Below are 24,252 nucleotides of genomic sequence, written 5' to 3' on the forward strand. Positions count from 1 at the left end.
GATTCTCAGTATTTTCTACGTACAACTAAAAAAGTATCCACCTAACATTTAATATAAAATCAATAATTTCCCATTGATGCCATACTACTTGTATCTCTCCTAGGTCATTTATAATACTTTAGCAATATTAATATAATAAATAAATTATGCTTCTATGAATTACTGAATAGGAGATAATACCTGCACGACGTACAGTAAAGTTGTATTATATATTTTTTTTTAATAATGCTCCATAATACCTTCTTTATTCCTTACCCTTTTCAACTTACTGTGTTGGTAGTTATTTTTCATTAAAAGAGAAAAAAAATATTTTGGTAAAAACTTTTTATCAGTGTTTAAAAATAATAAATTTCTTTTTGGTCCCCATTCTTATATTGTCTTCTACCTTTTCCGTGCCATTTTCTATCGAAGATTGGCGACCAAATTATAGTAAACTTCTTTTTTTGACGCAGTCGTATTACTTCTCCAACGCCTTGGATATTTAATCAATTAAATAAGCTCCATAGCCAAAATAATCTCATTTTCCATTCATTTCTGCTGCATTATAAATGGGAGTAATACATACTTCTCGTTGTTGAAAATATGTCCGAAGTATGCAACTTTTCTGCTATTGATAGTATCAATAGATTATTTTGTCTTATTGGCTCATCTTAAAACCTCCTCAACAGTAATTTGATTATTCTATAAAATCTTTATTTTACGTCAATACAGCCACACCTTAAAAGTCTACAATCTCCTTTTGGATCGTTTCTTTAACGATCCGGCTTCGACTCCATATGCATAATGTAACACATGAACGCTCCCAATTGAGTGCTCAGGCTTATTTCAAGATTGTAGAAGAGATGTTTTAGTTTTTCAAAAGTATTTCGTCATCTTATAGTCTAAACACTAAATTCTAGTCTTCGTGTACGTATTTTACATTCTTTATCATTTTTACATGCCTGCTCTCAATGTGCAGGAGGCCATTTCCGACATTTTTATTACTGAACTAAATGCTTTTTGCAAATTTATACTAAGTCTATATGTTTTAATTGGTTACATGTAAATTGTACGTAAAACTTTTCACCGTGGCACAGTTTGCCGTGAGCTTTCTGACCGTATACTATACGGTGTCCAATTATTGTATTAGATTCAATATAAACATTAATTCAATTTTCATAGTTGATTTCGGCAAAATTCATGAATTCAAGAATGAAAACCTAACTTAACCTAACCTAACAAATAATCCAATATATCGCCTATTTTCAAAATTTGTTTGCTGCTGGCTTCCTGTAAAGTGTAAACCGACAAGAACCATGTTTTATTTAGACATGGATTTTATGTCAGTACTATACGAACCAAAGAGGTTGGACTGTCTTTAATATACGGCCATATATTTTCGACACAGCATTTCACGGTGAAGTGTAATACGGTGAACTGCATACATACAAGTTTCCGAACACGGTTTTACTTGTAGTAGGTTTTGATTTTGGTCAGTAAACATTGAAAGTTGTCGAATACAAGAGTTCAGATAGCAAGAAGTGCCTTTATCAAAGTGGGATGCTTCTATAGTTATTGAGACCTTACTCTAGTCCAGAGACTGCATACGGTTTGCTGTTATATTCTCCCAATCCTTTTCTATGATATGGGGAGGTATAAATGCTCAACAAATATAATATGTCACGTTGAGTTAAGGCTTTCTAAATGTGGAAGTACATAGGTTTTCTTAAAATTAGTTGGACCAAGTAACAATTTTGACGTCTTAATTGAATAGGAAAGGACCGAGAAATTATGCATAGTATCAAAACAATAAAACTAGAGTAAGTACCTTGCACAGCTTTTGCCAACTTGTTTCCAAATAACAATCAATCGGAAATAAAGAAGAGGATGATGTCGTATTTGGTTTCCAAACTTTGTGTTACTACGCCTCCCTCCCCCTTTATTTCATTAAATAATACAGACACCCTTTTAAATATCAACATGTCAACAATGTACTAATACAAAAACGAAAAAAAATAATTATAAAAATAAACAAGGTTTTACTAGTTTGCTGAAATAAAGCAGCGCCGCAGGCGACTTTTTTTTATTATTAATGAAATAATGTAAAAAGTGCATTACCAAACTAGCCAATAACTCATAGTAAATAGATTTTTGTTTGCTTCAATATATCTGGCGCAGAAATCATTTAAAACTCGAAACATGGCGAACTTATTTTTTCCAAGACTCCATTTTCTTATAAATGCCTTCACATTGTCTTTTTAAATCAGTGAATGCATTAGTGGTCCTTGCATTGATTTATTCACTCATTTTTTTTTAATTTCAACCAAATAGACAAGATTAACAACAAAGTTATCGTTCCTAAACAGATTTGCCTCAAATTTCAACATTATGATTTGACCCTGTTATTTAATTTTTTCACGAGATAGCCAGCGCGCTTCACAATAGTATTGCAGTGAGGTATTAAAAATTAGTCTCCATATTTTCAGACAGGTTTTAATCAACCTTTTATAGGACTATTTTTTATGTAGTTTATAACTAGCAGCCGTTTTATAAACTATGCATTATGCAAACTGCAAACCTGTGGCTATATTAATTGTGTTAAACTTTTCGCGTCCCCCTTTGCAACCCTCTGCGCCTCCCAGTTTGGAAATCGCTGACCTAGATGATTGATACAAGTTCAGCTATACCGAACTGTTCCGGGTAACAGATTATCACCCTGATGGTGGCCGACCTCCAAATAAAAAGAAGAAGCACTACGTCGTCCGCATACGGAAGAATATTAATTATACATCTAGTATTAACCTTTATATCTTTTTGGATATCATCAATTGACTCTTGAAAAATAAACTCCAAGAGCAGATTAAAAAATATTATGTACGAGTATCATGTCGCAAATAATCGAATAATAGTCCTCTGAGGTTTTTTTAATTTTTCTTTTATTTTCTGAGAGACGGCCTATTATTTTTCTCTTTTCCAAGCGTTACAAACGAGTGACGTGACATATTTTCACTTTCCTCTGAGAAATGATACATGTTGGTAATCCGACGGCCAAAGTGAGTGATGGTATGATTGATAAGCTTCCTATCGGATATATTGGTTTATTTTTCGGAAAATTGATGTTTTCTTAAACGTCTCATTCGGTGCGTTTTGTAGCATTTGAGTGATAGCTTCAGTACGATAGCGATGCCTAGCACTCTTGACGAAATATGATGTGTTAGTTGACTTGATTTTATAACATTAGCAGCTGTAGTTGATTTACTGGTGAAAAACGACTTCACCTAGCCCAACTCACTCAACTAGCAGGGGTGGCCAACCTTTTGCATACCATGCGCCAATTTTTTTCGTAGACGATTTCAGATGCGCCATACAACTCAAGCACGTTTTCTAAATTCTTACGTTCACGGTTGGGGTTATAAATTAGGTATAGGGGTAGGATCTGATAGGGGAGGAAAAGGAATAACTCAATCACGCAATTAAATTAATTAATTTATGTCAGTTCAAAAACACACGTTTATTGGAGCACCAATCTACAATAATAAGAAATGATTTCTTGGACGAGAGGGTGATCGCTGTTGTGGACTCCACTGATGGTGCTACAACTGCCGGAGTGTCTCGTTTGGTGAAGATAATTTTGGACCACAGTTGTTAGATGTTTTGAGAGAGAGAGAGCTCTGAGCGGAATGGAACACTGAGAGCTTTTGAACGTTTGAATATCACTCGTCTTTCAATGTTTGGTGTTAAATTTGTTACTGAGAGCAGCAGAAAACTTTTCAAGTTTGAATAAGTTATTCGCGACCTTGTTTTGCTTTTAATCAGCACTCAGGTGAGAATTCGAGATTGATTTTTTTATTTCTCAAGAATTCTCGAGATTCTCAATAAATTTAATAAATTCCATTCACAATGAAAGTCGAGACCTTGTTTTTTAGCCATTATGTTCAAGAAATTTTCTTTCGGGTAATTTAAAAAATTCCGTTCAGAAGTAAAAAGCATTTTTAGCTATTTCGGTCTATATAATCAAGACATCACACTTTCTTGAGCAGCTCAGCCCTGTGACAATTTTTTGATTTCTCAAAAATCTCATTGATGTTTTCTCGAGAAACGAGAATTCTCAAAATTTTAGAAAATTATTTTCTCGAGATTCGAAATTGGCCTTCTTTGTTTATTTGACGAGAATTTCTTTCTAACAGTCACAAAGATTCTTCTTATGAATCTCCTGTCATTGAATAAAAATAAAAATTAATACATTTTTTTTATATACTACCTATAATATTATGGAAAATAAGGTATTATTATATGTTTTATAATGCATTTTTTCTTAACTGTTTTCAGATTTGAGGAAGGAAAATCGGACAAAGAGATTTTGGATAATCTTTTGAAAAACTCCAGATATGACAAACGACTACTGCCTCCCGTCCAAGGTAAAAAGCTTTTGTGAATATGCAAATAACTTTTTATGATATCCACTAAGTTTTAAGTGAAATATTAATTTATTTTTTAATATCATAAACGCTTCTTCGGCATATGAAACCTTTCGTATGGTCGACGTCGTGTGTTGTAAAATATTGACACAAGTAAAAAGTAAATAACAGATTAAATTTTACCTGTGATGTTTTTTACTTCAATACATAAGACTGGTACCGAGTCATCAGTGGAGAACGTACTACAGACCGGTAACTGTTCTCTCGGCACCAGCAAAAGTTCTTGAGATGATCATGCATAACATGATTTCTCTAAAAAAAATATCATTTACAATGAATAAGAAGGAAACTACATTGATGTTGTATACTGTGTGTCGTCAGTACTAGATAGAGGCCATCAGGTGGACTGTTCTTACAATGACTTCTCAAAAGCGTTTGACAGAGTCGATCACAACATCCTGTTGGAAAAACACCAACTAATTGGATTGTCGGATCGATTTCTGAAGTTATACGGTCATATAGGATCAGTTACAGACATCCAATACATTTCAAAGTATCCTTTAGGGTTAAAACTTGGGGCCATTGCTGTTTACGACTTTTTTAAATGACAGCAATGGTCAATTTGTTGTTCGCTGATGACTTAAAACTCTTGTTTGTCACTAAGGATGATTGTCTTCAATCAACTCCAACTTGATATAGATAATATTATATTAGATTGGGGCAGGCGTAATAAACTGGACTTCAATATTGGAAAATGCAATACTTTATCGTTTACCAGAACCTTGCGAGTATAATTTTTCCATTATTCAATGCATGGCAGAGTTCGAATACCATCTGTAAGGGATCTTGGCATTATGTTTAACAGTAAACTATCATTTAGTGGCCATATGACTACCATTCGTAAAAAGGTGCTACAAATGTTGAGCTTGAACAAATTATTTTCTTGATTATAATACGTAGTTCATTACTCGTAATTCCATCACCATATTTCACCAATATATTATTACACTCCACTAGAATCGATATTATAAATACATTTTCTGGTTTTACTAGCACTTGTCATTCATAACTTTTGGATGCTTGATCAGTAATGTTAATGGTTAATACAATATGTTAAAGTTAATATATATGGTTTATTTATTATAACTATACCACTATTTGTATGTATGACACTTTTTCTACTTATATAATATGTAAACATTTTACTTGCTAGATGCGTAACGTGGCAGACAAAAAGCCATTAATAATATTGGGTTACGATAATTATTGTTCAGTGTCAAATCCAGACACATATTAGAGATGTCTGGATAAAATAATCTGGACAGAGTCGCTTATTCCGGGAAATGCGGACAAACGCCGGACGTATGGTAACACTAACTATTAATTTATAAGTACCTACACACGTTGCGTATCGACACAGACATGGATCATGCTCATACAAAATTCTTGCAGACATTGTTTTATCTATGCTTTTATGTGACTGTGTTTGTCTACAAACCATACGCTCTTTGTTCAATCTTTTTTTATGATCGTAGAATATATAGCAAGGTTATCACTTGTCCGGCCTTCCTCTTTCATCTAGTATTAATACAGTACTATACAAGTCTTCAACAGTTAGATGACTATGCATGTTTAAAAGTATATCCTGTGTATATAGACCTTTGCATGGCCGATTGAAAGTGTCGTTCATGCCACGTTCCTGTGTGTATAGATATGAACAGACCTTTAATGTCATTTTAATGTAATTAATGATAGTTTATATGTTTGTAAATTTGTTTTCGTTATTTTTTTTATAATAACTTGTTATTAAAATAATATTTTTTTTTTTTAGGAATTCTGGTGGTGAATGTGAGCGTCCTGCTGCTAAGTCTCGCCTCGCCTGATGAATCTAGTCTGGTAAAAACCTTTAATTGATTAAACCATTTCTTTTATTTAACGAATTCAATCAATTATCGCAATTAGGTAGGAGGCTCGTAGCTTAATTGGTTAAAGCATATCGACGCGATACCAGTTGATAAACGGGTTCAAATACCGTCGAGCATCGTATTTTTTTTTTAGTGTTTTCAAGTTGTGTATGTTCTTTAATTAATTATTTATAGTTATTAATAGTTTATCCATATTATGAACGGAAACGTAACTTGTTATATCAGCCCGAATGTAATTATATGCTAAAATAGTGCTTTTGGGGTAAAAATTGTACTACATTAATTATTACCAATTGCCTTCGACTACCAATATTTGAATATAGAGATCAATATACGAAAGTAAAATTTATTATCTTTCTGAATAGACGAAAACCCAATCAAAGCCATTGTTTGAATATTGATATAATGTAGGTAATATAATTGAATGATGATAATTGTTGAGTTGGTGAATAAAGTAGTGCAAGTGGCAAATAAGTAATATAAATATTTTAGTCAACGAATTAGACTTCTGTAATAAGATGGCAAAACAATATGTGTTTCACAATATTATTTACGTTTAAAATTAATAATGTCAACATCGAAGTTTTAGGTCTAACCAACCGCACCATACTCGGTCTTAATCGGGCGTAATACGGAACACTAAGTTTGGATGTAATCAGTTTATTTTGTGACTGAGAATGTCTCAGGAGCAGTTACTCAAGAATGAGGTCACCATACACTCAAGTGCGCTTTGTTCAAATTTACATGACTTTATATTAAAAGTATCAATGGGGAAAAGGACCACATAGCGTCAAGATTTAAACTTGTAGTAAATAAATAAATGACAAACGTAAAAAGATCTGCACGTATGACGTGAGTATGACGCCTCAAATTTTCTAAATGTAACAAAATTGTCCTTTGTGGTGACCAAATCGGACTATCCAATGGGTCCAACAGCTGTTTGAACCGACATAATATCTACATTTCTAACAACCTGATCACTGTGAGAACCAAGTTAACTCTTCAAAGCATGTATGTCGCGTCAGACCATGGACTCTTGCGTTCTTGTAAACGTCATAACTCCTGAATATACTTTTTGTGTATATTTATCATTTGAGTGTGAAAATATTCCTGATAAACTCGAAAAACGTGTTGATTTGGTAACTTTTCACAAATATTTATCATTCTGCTCATATTTCATGTTTTAAGGGATTTATTTTATTCAAAAAATAGCTGGTCTACAATCGCACCGTGAGTGTAAAACCAAGGCGTCTGCAAATTTTTCAATTTCGAGATTAAATGCAAAACAACTGCAAAAGTCGTGAACTTGATAATGTAAAAGTTAAGTAACTGAAAGAACATACAATATAATGTAGATATAAACCAAATATTATGCTTTTTTTTTAGAAACCCTATTTGTCCTAACAAAACGAAGACGTCAAACCCTAATATATTCAAAATATGTCTTTTGCAGATGCCTTGGTTTTACACTCACGGTGCGATTAGTGTCCACCTAGTAAAAATTGGTTGGCAGTATACAAATACAATTTGTATGGGCTTATTAAAACAGTAGATATTCATGTCTACAATTATGATAATATCAAACTATATATAGGTATATATAAAGGATCTCTTTAAATTGACAATAGGTATAATATTTCAATGAAATTTGAATACTTAGCTTAACAAAATAAATTTATTTCCAATAAAAGAAGGATAGATTTAATATTATTTTTATTTTATGTACAATAGAAAAACTGATGTGATCGAATACATTCATATTACCATTGTATTCTCTTTTTAAAATAACATATTACAGGTGGTATCGTCGCGTGTCTTGGCTTGTTTCAAAGCGAAAATTCTATTGTGCCATACGTGTTTTAAAGTAATTTATTCGGAGAGCTATTTTTCGTTTTCTAATATGATTTTCCGTGGAAATCCGAGTGAGGTCATTTGCCGAGAGTGAAAGAAACTCCACGTCGCGTTGTTTTATGTTTATTTATTTTTTTATTAAATTGCAGAACATGTTATATGAATCAACACAATAATATTATTATTATTATGATGCTCTCACACGAAAAGGGGTAGTTATTTTAGGGCAAGATAACTGACCAAGTCAAACTGAAGACAAAGTGTTTATATTCGCAAAACGCCACATAGCGTGGGAATATAACGAAAAATTGGATGCATTCATTCAAATGTGTTCATTCAAATACATTTTTTAGATATAAGCATTTGCATTTTTTTAAAAACATGTAAGTTAGCTACCAAATTAACATATAGTCGTCATATCTTAAACTTAACCTCATAAATCCAAGACATAAATTGCGAGTAAAATATATCGCGTCTGTATTAATGAATTGTTATTACCTTAGTTACTAAGTAATTACCTAGAGCAGTGATTAGCAACCGACTTCCGCGAAAATCTGAGATTTCGTGAGCAGTACTTGGCATTACAGAAGAACTCGAATAATAACGTTTTTAATAAATAATAAGAATAACGGATGAAGGAATAAAAATTGACGAATTGAGACAGCAGTAATGGACGCATCCACTTACTCTGCACTGTTACGCTAACGTTTCAGTTACATCAAACTATTGATAAATATTCACAAGTCGAACTTGGTTATTACGAAGAAGATGGGACCGACTGAATTACTCGTTATATCAGAGAATAGGTATTTTTAAATGAGCGGTCACATAACACAAAAAGTCGCAATTCAAACAAAAATACACAATTAGTATTTTTCCCCGAAACAAGCATGAATAATTTGTTTATTGCAATGAACGCTGGTAAGTACCTACTGATTTCAGCTTGGACTTTTTCAATTTTGTCGGCGAAAACACCAATTAGGTACTTAGACAATTAACTAGTGTCATAAACGTAATCCAATCCAGGCGGCATCGGTCGAGGGATGGATTTTATTGCTTATGGTCGAAAATGTTTTTAAACGATTGACACATTAATAGTTTTAAGAAAAATTTTGACGATATTTTTGCTCGGTATATCCGATAAGTAGCTCGTTATAAAAGTGAATAAATGTATGGAGAAAATAAAAAACTAAAATGTCAACGAATGTTTCCTCATTACATCTGAGATCTCGCTATGTCCGTGATCGTAATAACCGAGTTCGACGTGTAGGAAATTATTATGTTTTTTTTTAAAGTGTTATGTAATTAATTATTCAGCCAGAGACGTCATGTGTGGGTAGGTAGATCATGCGTGATTTAGGGGCAGTACATTCTAAAGGGATGGCAAATTAAGAAAAAAATGTGAATAATAACACGAGTAGATTCCTTGGAGGCGACTAAATTTACGCCGGCGACCCTGACATTATTGTCACATGTGTGCATATTCATATAACAATTTTAATGAATGTTATTTTCATGTATCAGTTGTAGAAATAATAAAATGCAAAATGTAATGAAATTACATACAATTTGAGGCTTCCAATAGTAAGGGTGATAATTTCAATCTGTTTTTTTGCTCTGCTATGGTATTGACGTCGAATTTTTCGTATTTTTTGGAGAAACCAGTTAATTAATTATCCAGAGACTTCAGATAACGTGACAACTCTGGATAATATGTCAGTTTTTTGGACATATTGCTGGAGCGACCAAGTGAAGGAGCCTTCTGGGTAGCCTTGAATCTGCCCGAGAGGGGTGGAGAGTCTTGGTCACTCAGAAATTACTGAATTTCGGGGTCGTTACGATCGTCGGTTATTAGAGAACGACCAAGAAAAGAAGAGAAAGATTTTTATTGATTTTTTTCCGTTTAGGATAGCTCATAAGATAATAATAATACTAAATAATTTTCGTTGTTCATAAGTCGTGTAAGTCGTGATCTTACGTACAATTTCATGCTAAAAGTGGCAGAACCTATCATTTTAATTTTGAATTATGGCGGCAATTTGCCTAGAAACGTCTGGTTATGGTCAAACCCTGATGAGGAGAGACTTTTTTGAAAGCTGAGAAATATTATTATCGCTTGTAAAAAAGGCAAGTCGCAAACAAAATCCAAAAGTTCAATTAGTCGGCTGTCGTTGGGCAACGATAAAATACAATTATTATTCGACGCCATGATTTTTTCGCATATAATATAAATGGCGGTAATCCATTTCACATTGTCCCGAAAAAAAATGTCCGCCGTAAATTTGAAAGGCTTTCCTCAACGAGCGTTGCGGTTTTAAGTTAATTGGGTTAGTAGTTCATTAATGTTGCAAATCCACGGGGAAATGTAACGCAAAAATTTGAATCCTGAGAATATACATTCTTCAGCGAGATGTTTTAATTTAAAAGCAGACAGTAAGAATGCCTCGCGAAATTACTTGTTTGCTTTATTTTTGAGGGTAAAACCTGCATTCATTATATTATAGGCGGAAGTTATGTGAATTTTCTTGTCTTTGGGTTCGCATTTTGATAATTTATTTATGTTAATTATATTCAGTTTTAATTAAACTTTTTGGACTCCATTCATACATACTTTATAGAATCAAATGAAGGACCCGGATTAAACAGTGTCACTCTTCACATTATTAGTTTCAAAACAGATCATATTTTTTATTTTATGTTGTTAACTACGTTAAAGTTCCCACCACCACCCGTCATATATGCACAGCCGTGGATATGCACGGCCGCTTTCTATAACGCTTTAAACGTATCTGAAAGAAGTGATTTTAAGTGCTTATTCCGTTCCGAGACGGAGCCGCACGGGACTGATGCTACAACCATGCACCGTAGTGCTTAAAGAAGAAAGTTAAGAAAGATTTTTTTGTTTTTTGGACTGGCTCTGCTGTCCGCTGACGTCAAGCGCTTTGTGTAACCGCATACTGAGTGTCACGAATTGAAATGGATGAGTCTACAGAAGAGTCGGGACTTCTGAAAATGCATTGTATTTGTGGCAATCAATAACCCCAGGCTGTATCAGCGCGATTGGAACAATGTGATGATCAGCAAGTTACACAAGTATCGCATAATGCACTTCAGCTACGGTCAGCACATTCTGCAAGTGCGACATACATCGATGAGGGTTGACAACCCCAGGCCTTGTCAGCAAAAACGCCACAAAGTTGCAGTAGTACGACAGTCAGCATATTACTCAATTGTGATTTACATCAATAATATCTTGCCGCAATTTATTGAATATTCATTTCAAAAAAAAAGCAGAGGACGATTGTTGGAAAGGTACACTCTATCATAACACCTCAGACTAAGCAAAGCTCATCGCGTAGGGTTAAATATAAATTGTATGTAAAACACTTCACCGTGAGCTTTCTTATCGGAAAGAGATAACCGTTTACTATTATTATACGGTTTACAATTTTATTAGATTGAATATGAACATTAATTCAATTTTCATAACTGATTTTGGCAAAATTCATAAATTCAAGAATGAAAACTTAACCTAAACTAACCTAACAAATAATCCAGAATATCGACTATTTTCAAAATTGTTTGCTGCAGTCTTCCTGTAAATCGCCAAGAACTATGTTTTTAGAGATGAATTTTATGTCAGTACTATACAACACAGAGAGGTTATAATATGGTCTTTAATATACGTCCATATATTTCCGATACAAAATTTCACGGTGAACTGCATACGTACAAGTTTCACGTAGTACCCTGCACTGTTGACTTTGCTCTTGTCATTGTATTTATTTATCAATAAATAAACTCTCTCCTCAAATCACTAAAGCAATTTACAACCAGTCTTTCATTTCTACACAATCACAATATGTAATACTAGTTGCCCTTATTTTAATATTAGTCAGGACCGGTTTTCTCCGTTCAAATGGAAATATTTAACTGGCCCTTTCTGTCCTTAATTTCAACTTTTTTCTCAAAAATAATTCAAATTGTTCATTCGTTCGGAAAACTGACGGACCCACTCGGTCGCATTTTTTATATGTTTGTAAGGTTTACGGAAATTATATGTTTTTAATAAAAATAACGTTATATTTCTAAATTATACTCGAATGTATTATTAATCTTTGATAAAAGACATGTTTATTAAATAACTCACTCTATCCTCTTTTACAATTAATATCTGAAAAACTACTACAGACTTCTGCCAATTGACTAATGGACTACCATAAAAGCACTCAATATACCAATCTATCAAATATATTGATTAATTTCTTCAGTCTTTTTTCATAAAAAAACATTATACAGTATGTATACATATATATATAATATATATATTATATACTAAATGCTTAACCGATTTTATTGTACGTTACGAAAGGCCTTACTGTCAAACGGGATCAACCTACTATACATTAATTTGATGTGAATGTATTTTGCGAACGTTCAATTTAATATTACATATTGTCGGTTTCAAAGATGCTTAAATCGAAGCTTATAAATTTGTTTAGCTAGATTTTGTTAGAATAGAGGTATAATGTAAATGGAAACAGTAAACACCTGCGATCGGGGCTTCTTGTAGCTGATTGCTCGTAATCAACAGCTATGAATTCAAAAATGTTGACTAATTTATATTTATATCGTGAAAAAAATCCCTTAAAAATTATCCCCATCTCTTATAATAACTTTCTGGATATTAACCCCCCCCCCCGTACAAGTATGTTATGAGAAAAAAAAGTAAAAGATACACGGGAAGTATTTAAAAAATATACAAAATCCGAATTTAGGAAGCGCTTTAGAAAATAATGTAAATACCATAGAGGTATTAAATATAAATAGGGGCAAGGAATCGGCTTTCTCATACAACTGAATGAAGCAGGCCAACAATAGCCGACAACTTACGGAAAATAGCGACCCGATAAAAAAAATGCAGGGCATCACGGAGGATTTACTTTGATCATTATAACGTAATCATATGATATAATGTTAATGTGGAAATCTTGCCGCAAATTGATTACCAGCCTGCCTCACCATACTTTTTCCCCATACTTGCCTGCTTCACCATACTTTTATATAACCTGCCGCCCCTAGGTAAATACACTAGATAATTTCGTCTCAATAATATAGGACACACATAGCTTAGTTGGTTGAGCACATGAGTACAAATCTCAGGGGTGCGAGATTGAATAGGTACATATTTCTCTGATTTGTTTCCAAATTATGTATCTTTAAATGAAATTTCGTTGACACAATAATTTTAAAATTATACTAACATCTAATGTATTGATATTACATACGGAGAAAACTAATAATGATTATTAAAATATTAAAATCTTAAGCAGAAAATACGCGCATATGATATTTGAGGGCAGTCGGGGCGTTTTTTTTATTTGGGTTTTATGGCCTGACCAAAACATGGCGACCGTGGCGATGGTTTTTAATCTTATTTTGTTCTTATTAATATGTTCTATGGAAGTAACCAATAGTTACATAATAACCATAAAAAAACATCACAAGAACTCACACAGATATTAACAAGTAATGGAACAGTGAGAGCGTATCTAAAAATATTCAACCTGGGACGAATACTGATGTCCATGTGACGGTAACACTTCTGTGTGGCAGGTCATTAAGGACTGCCCAATACTAGAAAACGAGTGATGTGCTCTCGTAGCTCTGTGCAGATGATACTCGTACAATTATGTACGAAATTGACTACCTAACCCACATAAAACATAGCATAGAAACAGTACATAAACTATCTAACACTCGCTATTAAAGAAATAGAAATAATTGGAGGAACATCATTTTAAACTAACTTGTATTGTAAATATACTGGGTAAACAAAAAAATAGTCGCATATGAGGCAATTAATATCAGCCGATCAATGTATAATTTGAAGGAAATAGTAGAACCAATAAGCATCATTGTTATTCAGTTAAAATCATTCTAAAACAAAAGATCGTGTTCGTAAATTGGATGAGGAAGATTATTTGAGACATCTGACGGAAAAATTGGGAAATTCGCTTCGCAATGCTTGTCAAAAATGACAGCGAATGAATAAAAGATAATGGTGTGGAATATTTAACATTTATATTTCCTGTTTCTGTAATATTGCACACATATATAAAAGTCAGAGAAAACGTAATATATTTTGTATTCTATGAATTTTATTTTTATGCTACTTTCGAGAAGGTCTTCTTTTATATTATCATAATCTCGTCCAATCTCAATTTACTACTGGACAAAATTCTCTTCATGCTGTCTCCATTCTTTACGGTTCTTAGTATTTCGTTGCTACGTACTTCCGCTATACTTGAATATCTCACCGATCCAGTATGAAATATATTAGAAGTTATGATAGACAAATCTCGTCTCGAGAATTCTCGATAAATATTCAGATAACGTATTCTCACTTTTCGAAAGATACACAATGAGATTCTCATTAAATCGTAAAAATATCACTAGGCTAAGTTATCGAAAGCAACCGAAATTTGAAGAAATAGCAGTTTTCTCTAGAAAATATGAATTCTTGTTAAAAAAAAAAATGACTCGACTCGAAACGGAGTTCCTCAAATTTTCCGATTTAAAATTCTTTCGGCTGAATGAGCTTTAAAAAAGGTTTGAACTTTCATTCTGAAGTTTTGTTTTATGTTGATCTAAAAAATTCTCGAAAAATCATAAAACCAAACTCGAATGAGTACGTAAGGTAGCGCTGTTGGCGACTAAATGGGAGGAGCTTGTTAGTTTATAATGAGAGTGCGGTTAAAAATGGGAGGAGCATGTTAGTTCACAGTTTTAACACGTAGCCAAGAAGATGTTTTTACACTATAACTATCAGCTGGGGTCAATCTATTGCAGCGTGAAAACCACCCTTAGCTCATTTCCACTCCTTTATATGCTTTTTTCCACTGATACGTACTTCAGTAAACAGTATTTGGATCCATTTAAGAGAGATTCTGAATCCTTGGAGTTGTCTAATCGACAAGCAAAATTCCACTCCACTGCCATTTCAACAGTTTGACAACGTTTTATACCTTTGCGTACTCTTATGTGCTTTCTAATACAGTCACCATCATGTCATGCCATACACAACATACACCTTTCAATTACACATTTAATTGACTTTATTAATATTTTTACAGATAAATACTATTCAGAATACATAATTTGGAAAAGCCTCACAGAGACGTCAAAACGCCATTTCTGATCTCTTAATAGATTACAAAGATAGTAGCTATTTTTACGGAATTTGATAGCGTAGTTATTATAAATTATTCGCAAATAGAACACACGTGTCGGTTTAATCTCTTGATCATATCAATCTCATCAGTATCTACATCATCTCGCGATTATAATCTCACGTCAGCATCCTTATTATTATATTCAGTGTATTCTTGTATCAACCAATAAACTCTCATCCCAACAATCAAGCAACAACGACTTTTCTACTACCACCTCATCATACCGATAATGCATAATATTCGTTTGCTGTATATATATAATATAAAGTATATGCGCTACCTTAATTTGTTTTTAATCCCACTAGGAACAAGTTTTTTTTTTCGACCATGTCCGATCCTAATAAGATCATATCGACTGTGTTTAGGAAAAAGGGCATACCCCTTGATTTTTCGAAGAGTGCTTTTATTAGATATTAACAATGTATACAACTAAATACACGTTCTATAAAAAGGAAGTAAGCCGCAAATGCCGAATTATTATCTAAATTCAGGTTTTAATTGATTGAGATTGAAATTAATTAATTTTTAATTTATGGAAAAAAGCATTTATCCGCAATTTTATTGATTTCCTGTAATCACTTCTATAATTATTATTAGATCGCACCCAGTCTGTGCCTATTTTTTAAAAAATATTAAACTAAAAACTCTCAAAAAACTTTTTTTTGCCTCTCCTGTAAAATTTGTTCAGTGAGGGTTACGTCCTTTTTCCTAAACACGGTCGATATGGGCCTCTACAGAGTAGAGGTTTGTATTAACAGAATTTGTTTTTTACGAGAAATGGATGTCAGCCACTTGCTCAACCTATTAGGTCCATATCCTGACAGCCACAAATTGAAAAACAATATGTGCACTTGCCAGACCCAGGATTCGAACCTGAGACCCACAGCGTTATAGTCCATCGTGGGTGTTTAATAGTAAAAAAATATTTTTTTTTTTTTTGTGATTTTACCGAGGCTTTGACTGCGACTCGCTGTCATATCGCCTCTTCTCTTCTAGAAGGGATCCTTCGATCAGGTCCTCACTCCTATTCTGTTAAATGGCTTTATAATTATTTTGTCTAGCTCTTCCGTCTTTCTTTCTTTCTTCTTTAGACGCCAGTGTTTTATGCACCAGAATCGCTCTCCTCCGTATCCATCCCTTCTGTATTTTCGATACATCGTGTAATCATTGAATTTCAGATAGTCTAATTCAGACCTCAGCCAAGTCTCTGAGATTAATGCTATTGAAATTTTTTTGTCTTATTAAGTAGAGTTCTATATCATCCTTTTTTTTGCTTCATACTTCTGGCATTCCATTGTAAAATCCTAATTTGTTTTTTATTATCCATTTTGCTCCAGAACCTCCCCTAGAATTTCCTTTAAGTGTACTTCTTTGAATTGTTTGCATACCCAGTCCACTGCTTTAATTATTAGTTGTTTAATGATCTGCTGCCAGTCTCCCCCTTTCAGCAAGACTTTCATAATTTCTCCCATCGCGTTAACCTCTGTCTTCCCCTTTGAATTTTTCTTATTTTTTGTAGGCTTTACGCTGCTACCTGTAGATATTATTGTTGAGCCTGAAGCTTCTACCACCGCTTCTTCTTTCTTTTTGTTTTCCTTAGTTTTTTGAATTGTTTCGCTTTCATCTCTTCCTACGATTTTTTTTTGTTTTAATATGTCAGCATAGCTATTATTTAACATATTTTTTTTTGCTTCCTTGAAAGGTATGTTCATTTTTTTCATTGCTTCTTTGCAATTCTTTTCCTCTTGCCACTTTGGGCATTTTTGGCTGTTTGCCGCGTGGTTACCTTTGCAATTGATGCACGTAATTTCCTCATTTTTTTCGCAGGTTTTGTGGTTTTCACCACACTTAGGGCACGTTTCTACTGTACGTCCGCAATTGTTCGCGATATGCCCATATCGCCAGCATTTGTAGCATTGCATAACCCTGAATACATACGGTTCTACAGCAAAAGAGACTCCATATATGTAAATTGTTCTCGGCAATATTTTCTCCCCAAATTTAATACTGACTGACGAGGTCTTTGTCAGCTCTCCTGTATCACCTTTTCTTGTCAACCTCTTAAGGTTGATTACTTTTGCATCACTTTTGATTTCCATTTGCAGTTCTTGGAGGTCCATATCAATATCGACTTTTCTTATTACTCCATAAGAGCAGGAGTCATTCTCTTTGGTCACAAAACCGAGATCTTTGAGTTCTCCAGCTTGTTTCACTTTATCTGCTTCTTTTTCATCTTCTACTTGGATGTACGTCTTTAAATTTGTATTGTAAATTTTCTGTACTTTTACTCCTGCCTTATGCAGCATCTGCGCTATTTTCAATTTTAATGGAATTTTACTTCCCGTCGCTATCATGACGATGTTTTGGTTTCCCTTTGGAGTGACCCCAGAGTCTCTTCTGGGTTTTTTTCCAGAGGTCACCGTCTGCCATTCTTCTTCTTTTTCTCCAACCACTTCCTCTTCATCATCGTTTCTTTTCTTCTTCGTTTTTTTGGTTTCATTCACTTCCATCGTGGTGTTTTCCATTTTATTGCTTTTGCCGTTCACGCGGTCTTGGAATTCGCGCAACAGTGTGAACAAAAAACAGTGTGGACAACCCCTCGCTTCACAGCGTTTGACGCACTCCCCGCACAAAGTGCACTATCCGTGCAACAATAAATATTTTTCACTTTTTCTCAAGCACTGGCACTGATTGTCAAAATCACATGGGACCACACATGTTGAGTTTATTGTCAAATTCATTTACAAACAATATTATTTTTGTTGTATCCCGTATTTATAACCGTTCGCGAGTAACCAGGCGAATAGCGACCCGAGTACTCAAGCGAAGTTGTACAACCTCACTCCACCGCTGTTGGCTTCCGACTGTATCAAAAAAAAAAATATTAAACCTTGTATATTATAATTATTCAGTATTGAATAAAACATAATTTAAGCAAGACTATTATTTCTAAAACCAGACTTTCGCCGTTCATAAATAACTATTATTACGAGCTAACGACTAAATTTACGCAAATCTTATTTTAATAATGAAGATTTGGTAGCTATATGAATATTAATTCGATTGCCACCAATTACTTTGAAGTATTTAAATTTTATCGTGCAAAGTTCCGAGTTATTTTTATCGAACAAATATACGGGAGTTTGAATTTAAATAAGCCGATTAAAATTTTCATTATTGAGTAATCCGAAACAAACTTCAACTGGTGTTATTTACTTTCAATTTTAACAACGTATTCTTCTTCACAGTCCGGGCCTGTCAGATGTTGTTTTAACATTTTGACAATCCTCACTTTGAATTGTTTCGACTTCTAACATTGAGACGCGATTCCATGGCTTAATTGTTCTCGCAGGGTATTAGGCCACTGTGGGCTCTCTTAAGTTTGAATATACTTAGGAAGTTATTTCATCATAACATCTGATACTAAATCTGCCTTGACAAATATTATCCGAGCTTTCCTTCTTTACCACGGATAATATAATACACTTTCTTTCTTTTGTTTCATCTTGAATTACTGGAAGTTGAAAGTTAATTAAATTAATATCTTTCTGGTCCCAATACAAAAAAAACTACCCTCTAGGAACTTGTGCTAGCTCATGAACTAATTATTTATCATCATTATTAACCCTGTATCTTAAATACAGTGTATCCGTATCGTATGACCAAAAACAACACTTTGAGGGTAACACAATTTAATATTTTTTTCAGTTTCTATTAATTTCCGGTTTCTGTTATGAATACACTAAAAATGTGATTCGACACTGAAAAATATGATAATTTAGATTTAAAACTTTCACTTAAGTATCTCATATTCTTCAAAATCGTAGACACATTGGGTAAAGATATTAGTTATATCGATGAGAAGTTTAAAACTAATATGATTTTAAAAAAAAATATTTTTGTAAGTAAACAATAATTAATTATTCCAAGCTTTAAGAATGTAACAGTCTTTGTTGAAGTTACATAAATTTAAAACACTTAAAAAATATAATCTAACGGGTTTCATTATATGTGCTTTACCAATTAAGAAAGCTACCTTTTTAGTACCTTAATTTAAATCATAAAACCCGGTAGCGTATTAGTTAATTTCGTTGTAATTAGATATGTTATAGGTAGCTGTTGTGACGATCTGATGTATTTTCGAATTATGTATATGTTTACTATATCTGTTTTATTAATATTTTTTACTATTACTTTCTTGGTGGAAAGACACGAAAATTAAATGAAAATAATAACATACAATTGTATAAATAATATTTTTAGTAAGTAAATGTTGGTTGGACAGTTGGTCTGGATTGAACATGCATTAAAAAATAATACGTCATGTCTTCCAAACGCAGTATAAAACCCAAACCCACGGTTTCAGAGACGGTTGCTTTACCAACTACACCACCAAATTGTACCAAGTGCACTAGGTAAAGTGAATGGCCAATAGCATTTTTTTAAATTAGCTCTTCAATCCTAAATGAATCTGGGGCCCTCGCAAAGAGATTTTTGTTTTACGAAAAGTGGACGTTAGTCAGTTACGCAACATATTAATTCCATACTTTAGATCTAAACGCATGTTGAAAAACAAAACAACATCTTTTTCCAGACCCGGAATCTGAATCTGGGACCCACGACATTATAAGCCTGACGCGTAACGCGTAGAGTATACGCTTTACACTCCGGCTCTAGGATGAAAATGATCTAATATATTCAAAAAATATGTTTTTTATATAAGTATATTATTTATATGTATTTATTTAACTACATATAATAATTATTAATACAAATGTATATCATTTAATCTAATTTTATGCGAGGTAATCAGGCCAAGAGGCGTATTCGTGTAGTAAAAGTTATAAAACGCTTATTGGAGCTCCATATTAAAACAAGCTAAAATCGATAAATTTATCGTAAAAATGAGAGGGAAACAATTTGTCAGTTCAGTTTCTAAATTACTATGGGAAAATGTATTAATCTTTAGTATCCTATCGCTTTGATTTTGTTTTTATTGATAATCATTGTCATCATTGTTGCGAAATTTTTGGTACGTATCCGTCAAATACGATAACATATTTTACTTTAAGTAAAGATGGTAGGGGAAAGGAGAGAAATAAAATGTTTAAGAACTACGACCCAGCACTACACCACTAATGGTGTCTCTACGTCTTCCATTAATCATATTCTGATCTGACACACTTCCATCTTTTGATCTTTCTACCAAGAAGACAGAAATTCTACCGGATTTTTTTTTATTTGCCAATGTATAAATTATTATGATACGTTTATTTTCAGAAATACGAAGTAGAATTTCTACTGCAGCAACAATGGTTCGATCCACGGTTGCGGTACTCAAACCAATCAAAGTACGAGTTCCTGAACGCGATCCATCACCACGAAGATATATGGCTTCCTGACACCTACTTCATAATGCACGGTGACTTTAAGGATCCTATCATACCTATGCACTTTGCGCTCAGGATCTACAGGAACGGCACCATCAACTACCTGATGAGGAGACATCTCATCCTTTCGTGCCAAGGGAGTCTCAATATATTCCCGTTCGATGATCCGCTATGCGCTTTTGCCTTGGAAAGTAGTGAGTATTATTTTTAATTAATTTATGTAAGTGTTGACATTACTAAAATATTAGTGACGAAGACTCCTTTTTTCTGACCATATCTGATCCTTAGAAGATCATAATATGTGCCTCCTATTACCTACCTATTACATATTAGGTCCATACTCTGACTCATTGACACTTTTAAAAACAATATGTGTATTTGCCAGACCCAGGGTTCAAACCTGGGACCCACGATATTATTAGCCGCTCGACCATCATGGGCGTGTAAATTAATTTCTACCTTTTTTAAGAAAGGTAGGTTAAAACCAAAAAAACACCTGTCTCCTGTCTCCTGCATCACTTTTTTCTGTAAAATATTGATTTTAATGCATGTTGTCTCTTAAAATATAATAGTTCATATTCAATAAATTAATCACCCACGATGGCCGAGCGGCTTAAGAGTCGGCCTATAACATCGTGGGTCCCAGGTTCGAATCCTGGATCTAGCAAATCTTCTTCTTCTTCCACGGCGCTACATCCCGGGGTGGGATTTGGCCTCCTCCACAACCACTCTCCACTCACTCCGGTCTCTCGCCACACTTCTCCAGTTACCGGGTCTTCCTATATGAAGCCAGTCCACTTCTACGGCGTCAGCATATCTCCTTCTTGGACGGCCTCTGGGTCTCTTCCGTTGGGGTAGCCACTTTGTCATGATCCTTGGCACTCTAACTTCAGGCATTCTCTCTACATTTTCCGCCCATCGTAGTCTTTGGGACTTACAGTATCTTATGATTGTTAGCTGTTCAATCAGCTCTTCCAACTCGTGGTTCATTTTTATTCTGTAGTTCCCATTTTCCAACGTGGGTCCAAAGATTTTGCGGAGTATTTTGCGCTCGAAGACAGCTAATTTGTTTTTATTCGTTTTGAGTTAAGCACCAAGTCTCACAGCCATAAGTGACCACTGGCCTTATAATTGTTTTATAAATTAGAAGTTTACTTTTTCGGCCTAGAATTTTCGACCCCACCAATCGCTTGCAGGCATTCCAGCATTTATTCCCGGAGATAAGGCGGATTTTTATCTCCTCTGCTGTCTTATTTTGGGTATTTAGACTGGATCCGAGATACGTGAACTTGTCTACCCCTCCATATGCATGCTGTTCTATGTCTATATTCTGCAGCGGTACCTGATCGCGTGTGCTGACCATATACTTAGTTTTTGACTGGTTTATATGCAGCCCAGCGTTTTCTGCTTTTATTTTCATAGTGCCACCATGGTCGATCATCCTCTGTTTGGATCTGCTTGTAATTACTATGTCGTCAGCATAAGCGCACATCTGCGTTGTATTGTTATCTACAAATCTACGGATCTAGCAAATACACATATTGTTTTTCAATTTGTGTTTTGAGCCAAAGTATGGACCTAATAGGTTGAGCAAGTGGCTAACATCCATTTCTCGTAAAATCAAAAATCTGTTAGCACAAACCGCCACTTTGTGGATGCCTATATGATCTTATTAGGATCGGACATCGTCAAAAAAATATCACTAAAAATGCTGAAAAATGAACCAAATTCTAATTCATTTATAGTATATAATATGACTGTGTAGGACTTTTTTAAAGTTACCTTCCTTCCTCCAACAGACACCCTTCACCACTGCTAAAACAGTGACGTAATTTAGAAACGACAAATGACAGTTGTCAGAATAGTTAGGTGTATCGTACACGGAACTCTAGCGAGCTACAATTGAAATTCAGATTCATTTTATCTTGCGTACGAATAAGCGAAATACAATGCTACATTTGCTCGACTACTGTAATATAAGATATGCTTGACTGTTTTGACAGATGCGACAAACGTCTCTCAAGTCTGGCACTATAATTTAGTAGCAACACCGGCGGAACGACATTGTCTTAATTAAAATAAAACACAATATATTACAATAGTATGTACGGTATTCGACATAATTCAGAGAATGACTTACTAAAGCGGACAATATCATTCGTAATCGTTATAAAACTATCTGTAATAAGTATTCTTTTGATTTTATTTTATTAAATATTACGGAACAGCTGCAAAGAGTCGATAATAAACGATTTACCATAACGTATAAAGAAATATTTTCAAAAATTATGATCATTGCGAATTATGGCCCAGATGCTTAGTCATAGCGTTTAGTGAGTGACAGTTGTCAAAGAATTGCACAGAATTCTAGCAATTATTGTAGTGTTAGAATTTCATAGATTCATTTTATCAAGCATACAAATACTGTTATATCTGTGTCATAAACTTTAATGTTTTGACAGATGCGCATTTCCCGAGTCTAGCACTATTTGTTAGCGGCACAGTATAAAAAGTATCGAATGATAATATATGTCAGATGATAGCATGTGGCGCCCTCACTCAGCGGACAACTTAATATACTGGTGGATATATAGTACTTACGCTTGAATTAGAAGTTATAAAAAATAATATCGTGTACGTTGGCACATTAAAATATACAAAAAATCTGCTTATATAAATGTTGATGTTATATTATTATGTGATGACATGTGCATTGTTATTATTGTTTATTTGCGAATTGCGTAAAACCTTGATAAAATAATATTTTAAATTGCTAAGGTAAGAGAATGTAAATCTGCATATTTATCAAAAATTAGTTATTTATAGAAAATTGTTTAGAATATAATCTTCATCGCCTGAAAAGTGCATCAGAAAGAGTTATTACGTGACGTTGGTAATATTGTTAAACAAAAAAAATGTCCAATCGGCTTAATAAGCCAAATATTTATATAAATTAAAAAGGATAACGTAGGTAGGTCTAAAACGCATTAACTGTTGACAAATATAATAAAACCTTGTATGTACAACCAATTTCATAATGCAAAAATATCGTGTTTTCCTGTACGCATTCTATTATTATTCCACATGAAAATTTTTCGCAACAACGTAAATAATTCTCGCTGAATCAACATGAGTCGTGAATGTAGTATTTACACAAACAAAAACAAAAAGGTTGGGGACCACTTGAATATTGCCATGGCATTGTCCGGTAAAATTTGAACTGACAACTAGATTATCGAGTAATCGGTTGACCGGAAAATCAGACCAATTTCCTGGTTATCGATTAGGTAACGGACATGTTTTGTCAGTCATTTCGACGTCAAGTAAGCTTGAAAATAAAAATGAATGTTAGACTTCAACATACTTTGTCGTTTGTGCAGGGGAAAAACTCATGACCTCCCAGGTTAATTACCACGTTTATCTTAGCTCGTATTCTTGTTTGTCCGGTGGTTGT

General features: G+C 33.8%; 1 protein-coding gene across 8 annotated transcripts in view; it reads left to right on the plus strand.

The window, feature by feature from the left end:
• Positions 1-24,252, plus strand: part of pHCl-1 (pH-sensitive chloride channel 1) — a 269,845-nt gene that overhangs the window by 212,632 nt on the left and 32,961 nt on the right. For all 8 annotated transcript variants that reach the window (XM_085952330.1, XM_085952363.1, XM_085952305.1 and 5 more), the window contains exons 5-7: positions 4,309-4,397; positions 6,229-6,293; positions 20,689-20,992. In XM_085952330.1, the coding sequence (XP_085808456.1) occupies positions 4,309-4,397; positions 6,229-6,293; positions 20,689-20,992 (458 nt within the window). The remainder of the gene's footprint in view (positions 1-4,308; positions 4,398-6,228; positions 6,294-20,688; positions 20,993-24,252) is intronic.

Source organism: Rhyacophila brunnea, unplaced genomic scaffold (genome assembly GCF_057557595.1).
Source record: "Rhyacophila brunnea isolate RB1 unplaced genomic scaffold, BYU_Rbru_1.0 scaffold_10, whole genome shotgun sequence".
NCBI lineage: Eukaryota > Metazoa > Arthropoda > Insecta > Trichoptera > Rhyacophilidae > Rhyacophila > Rhyacophila brunnea.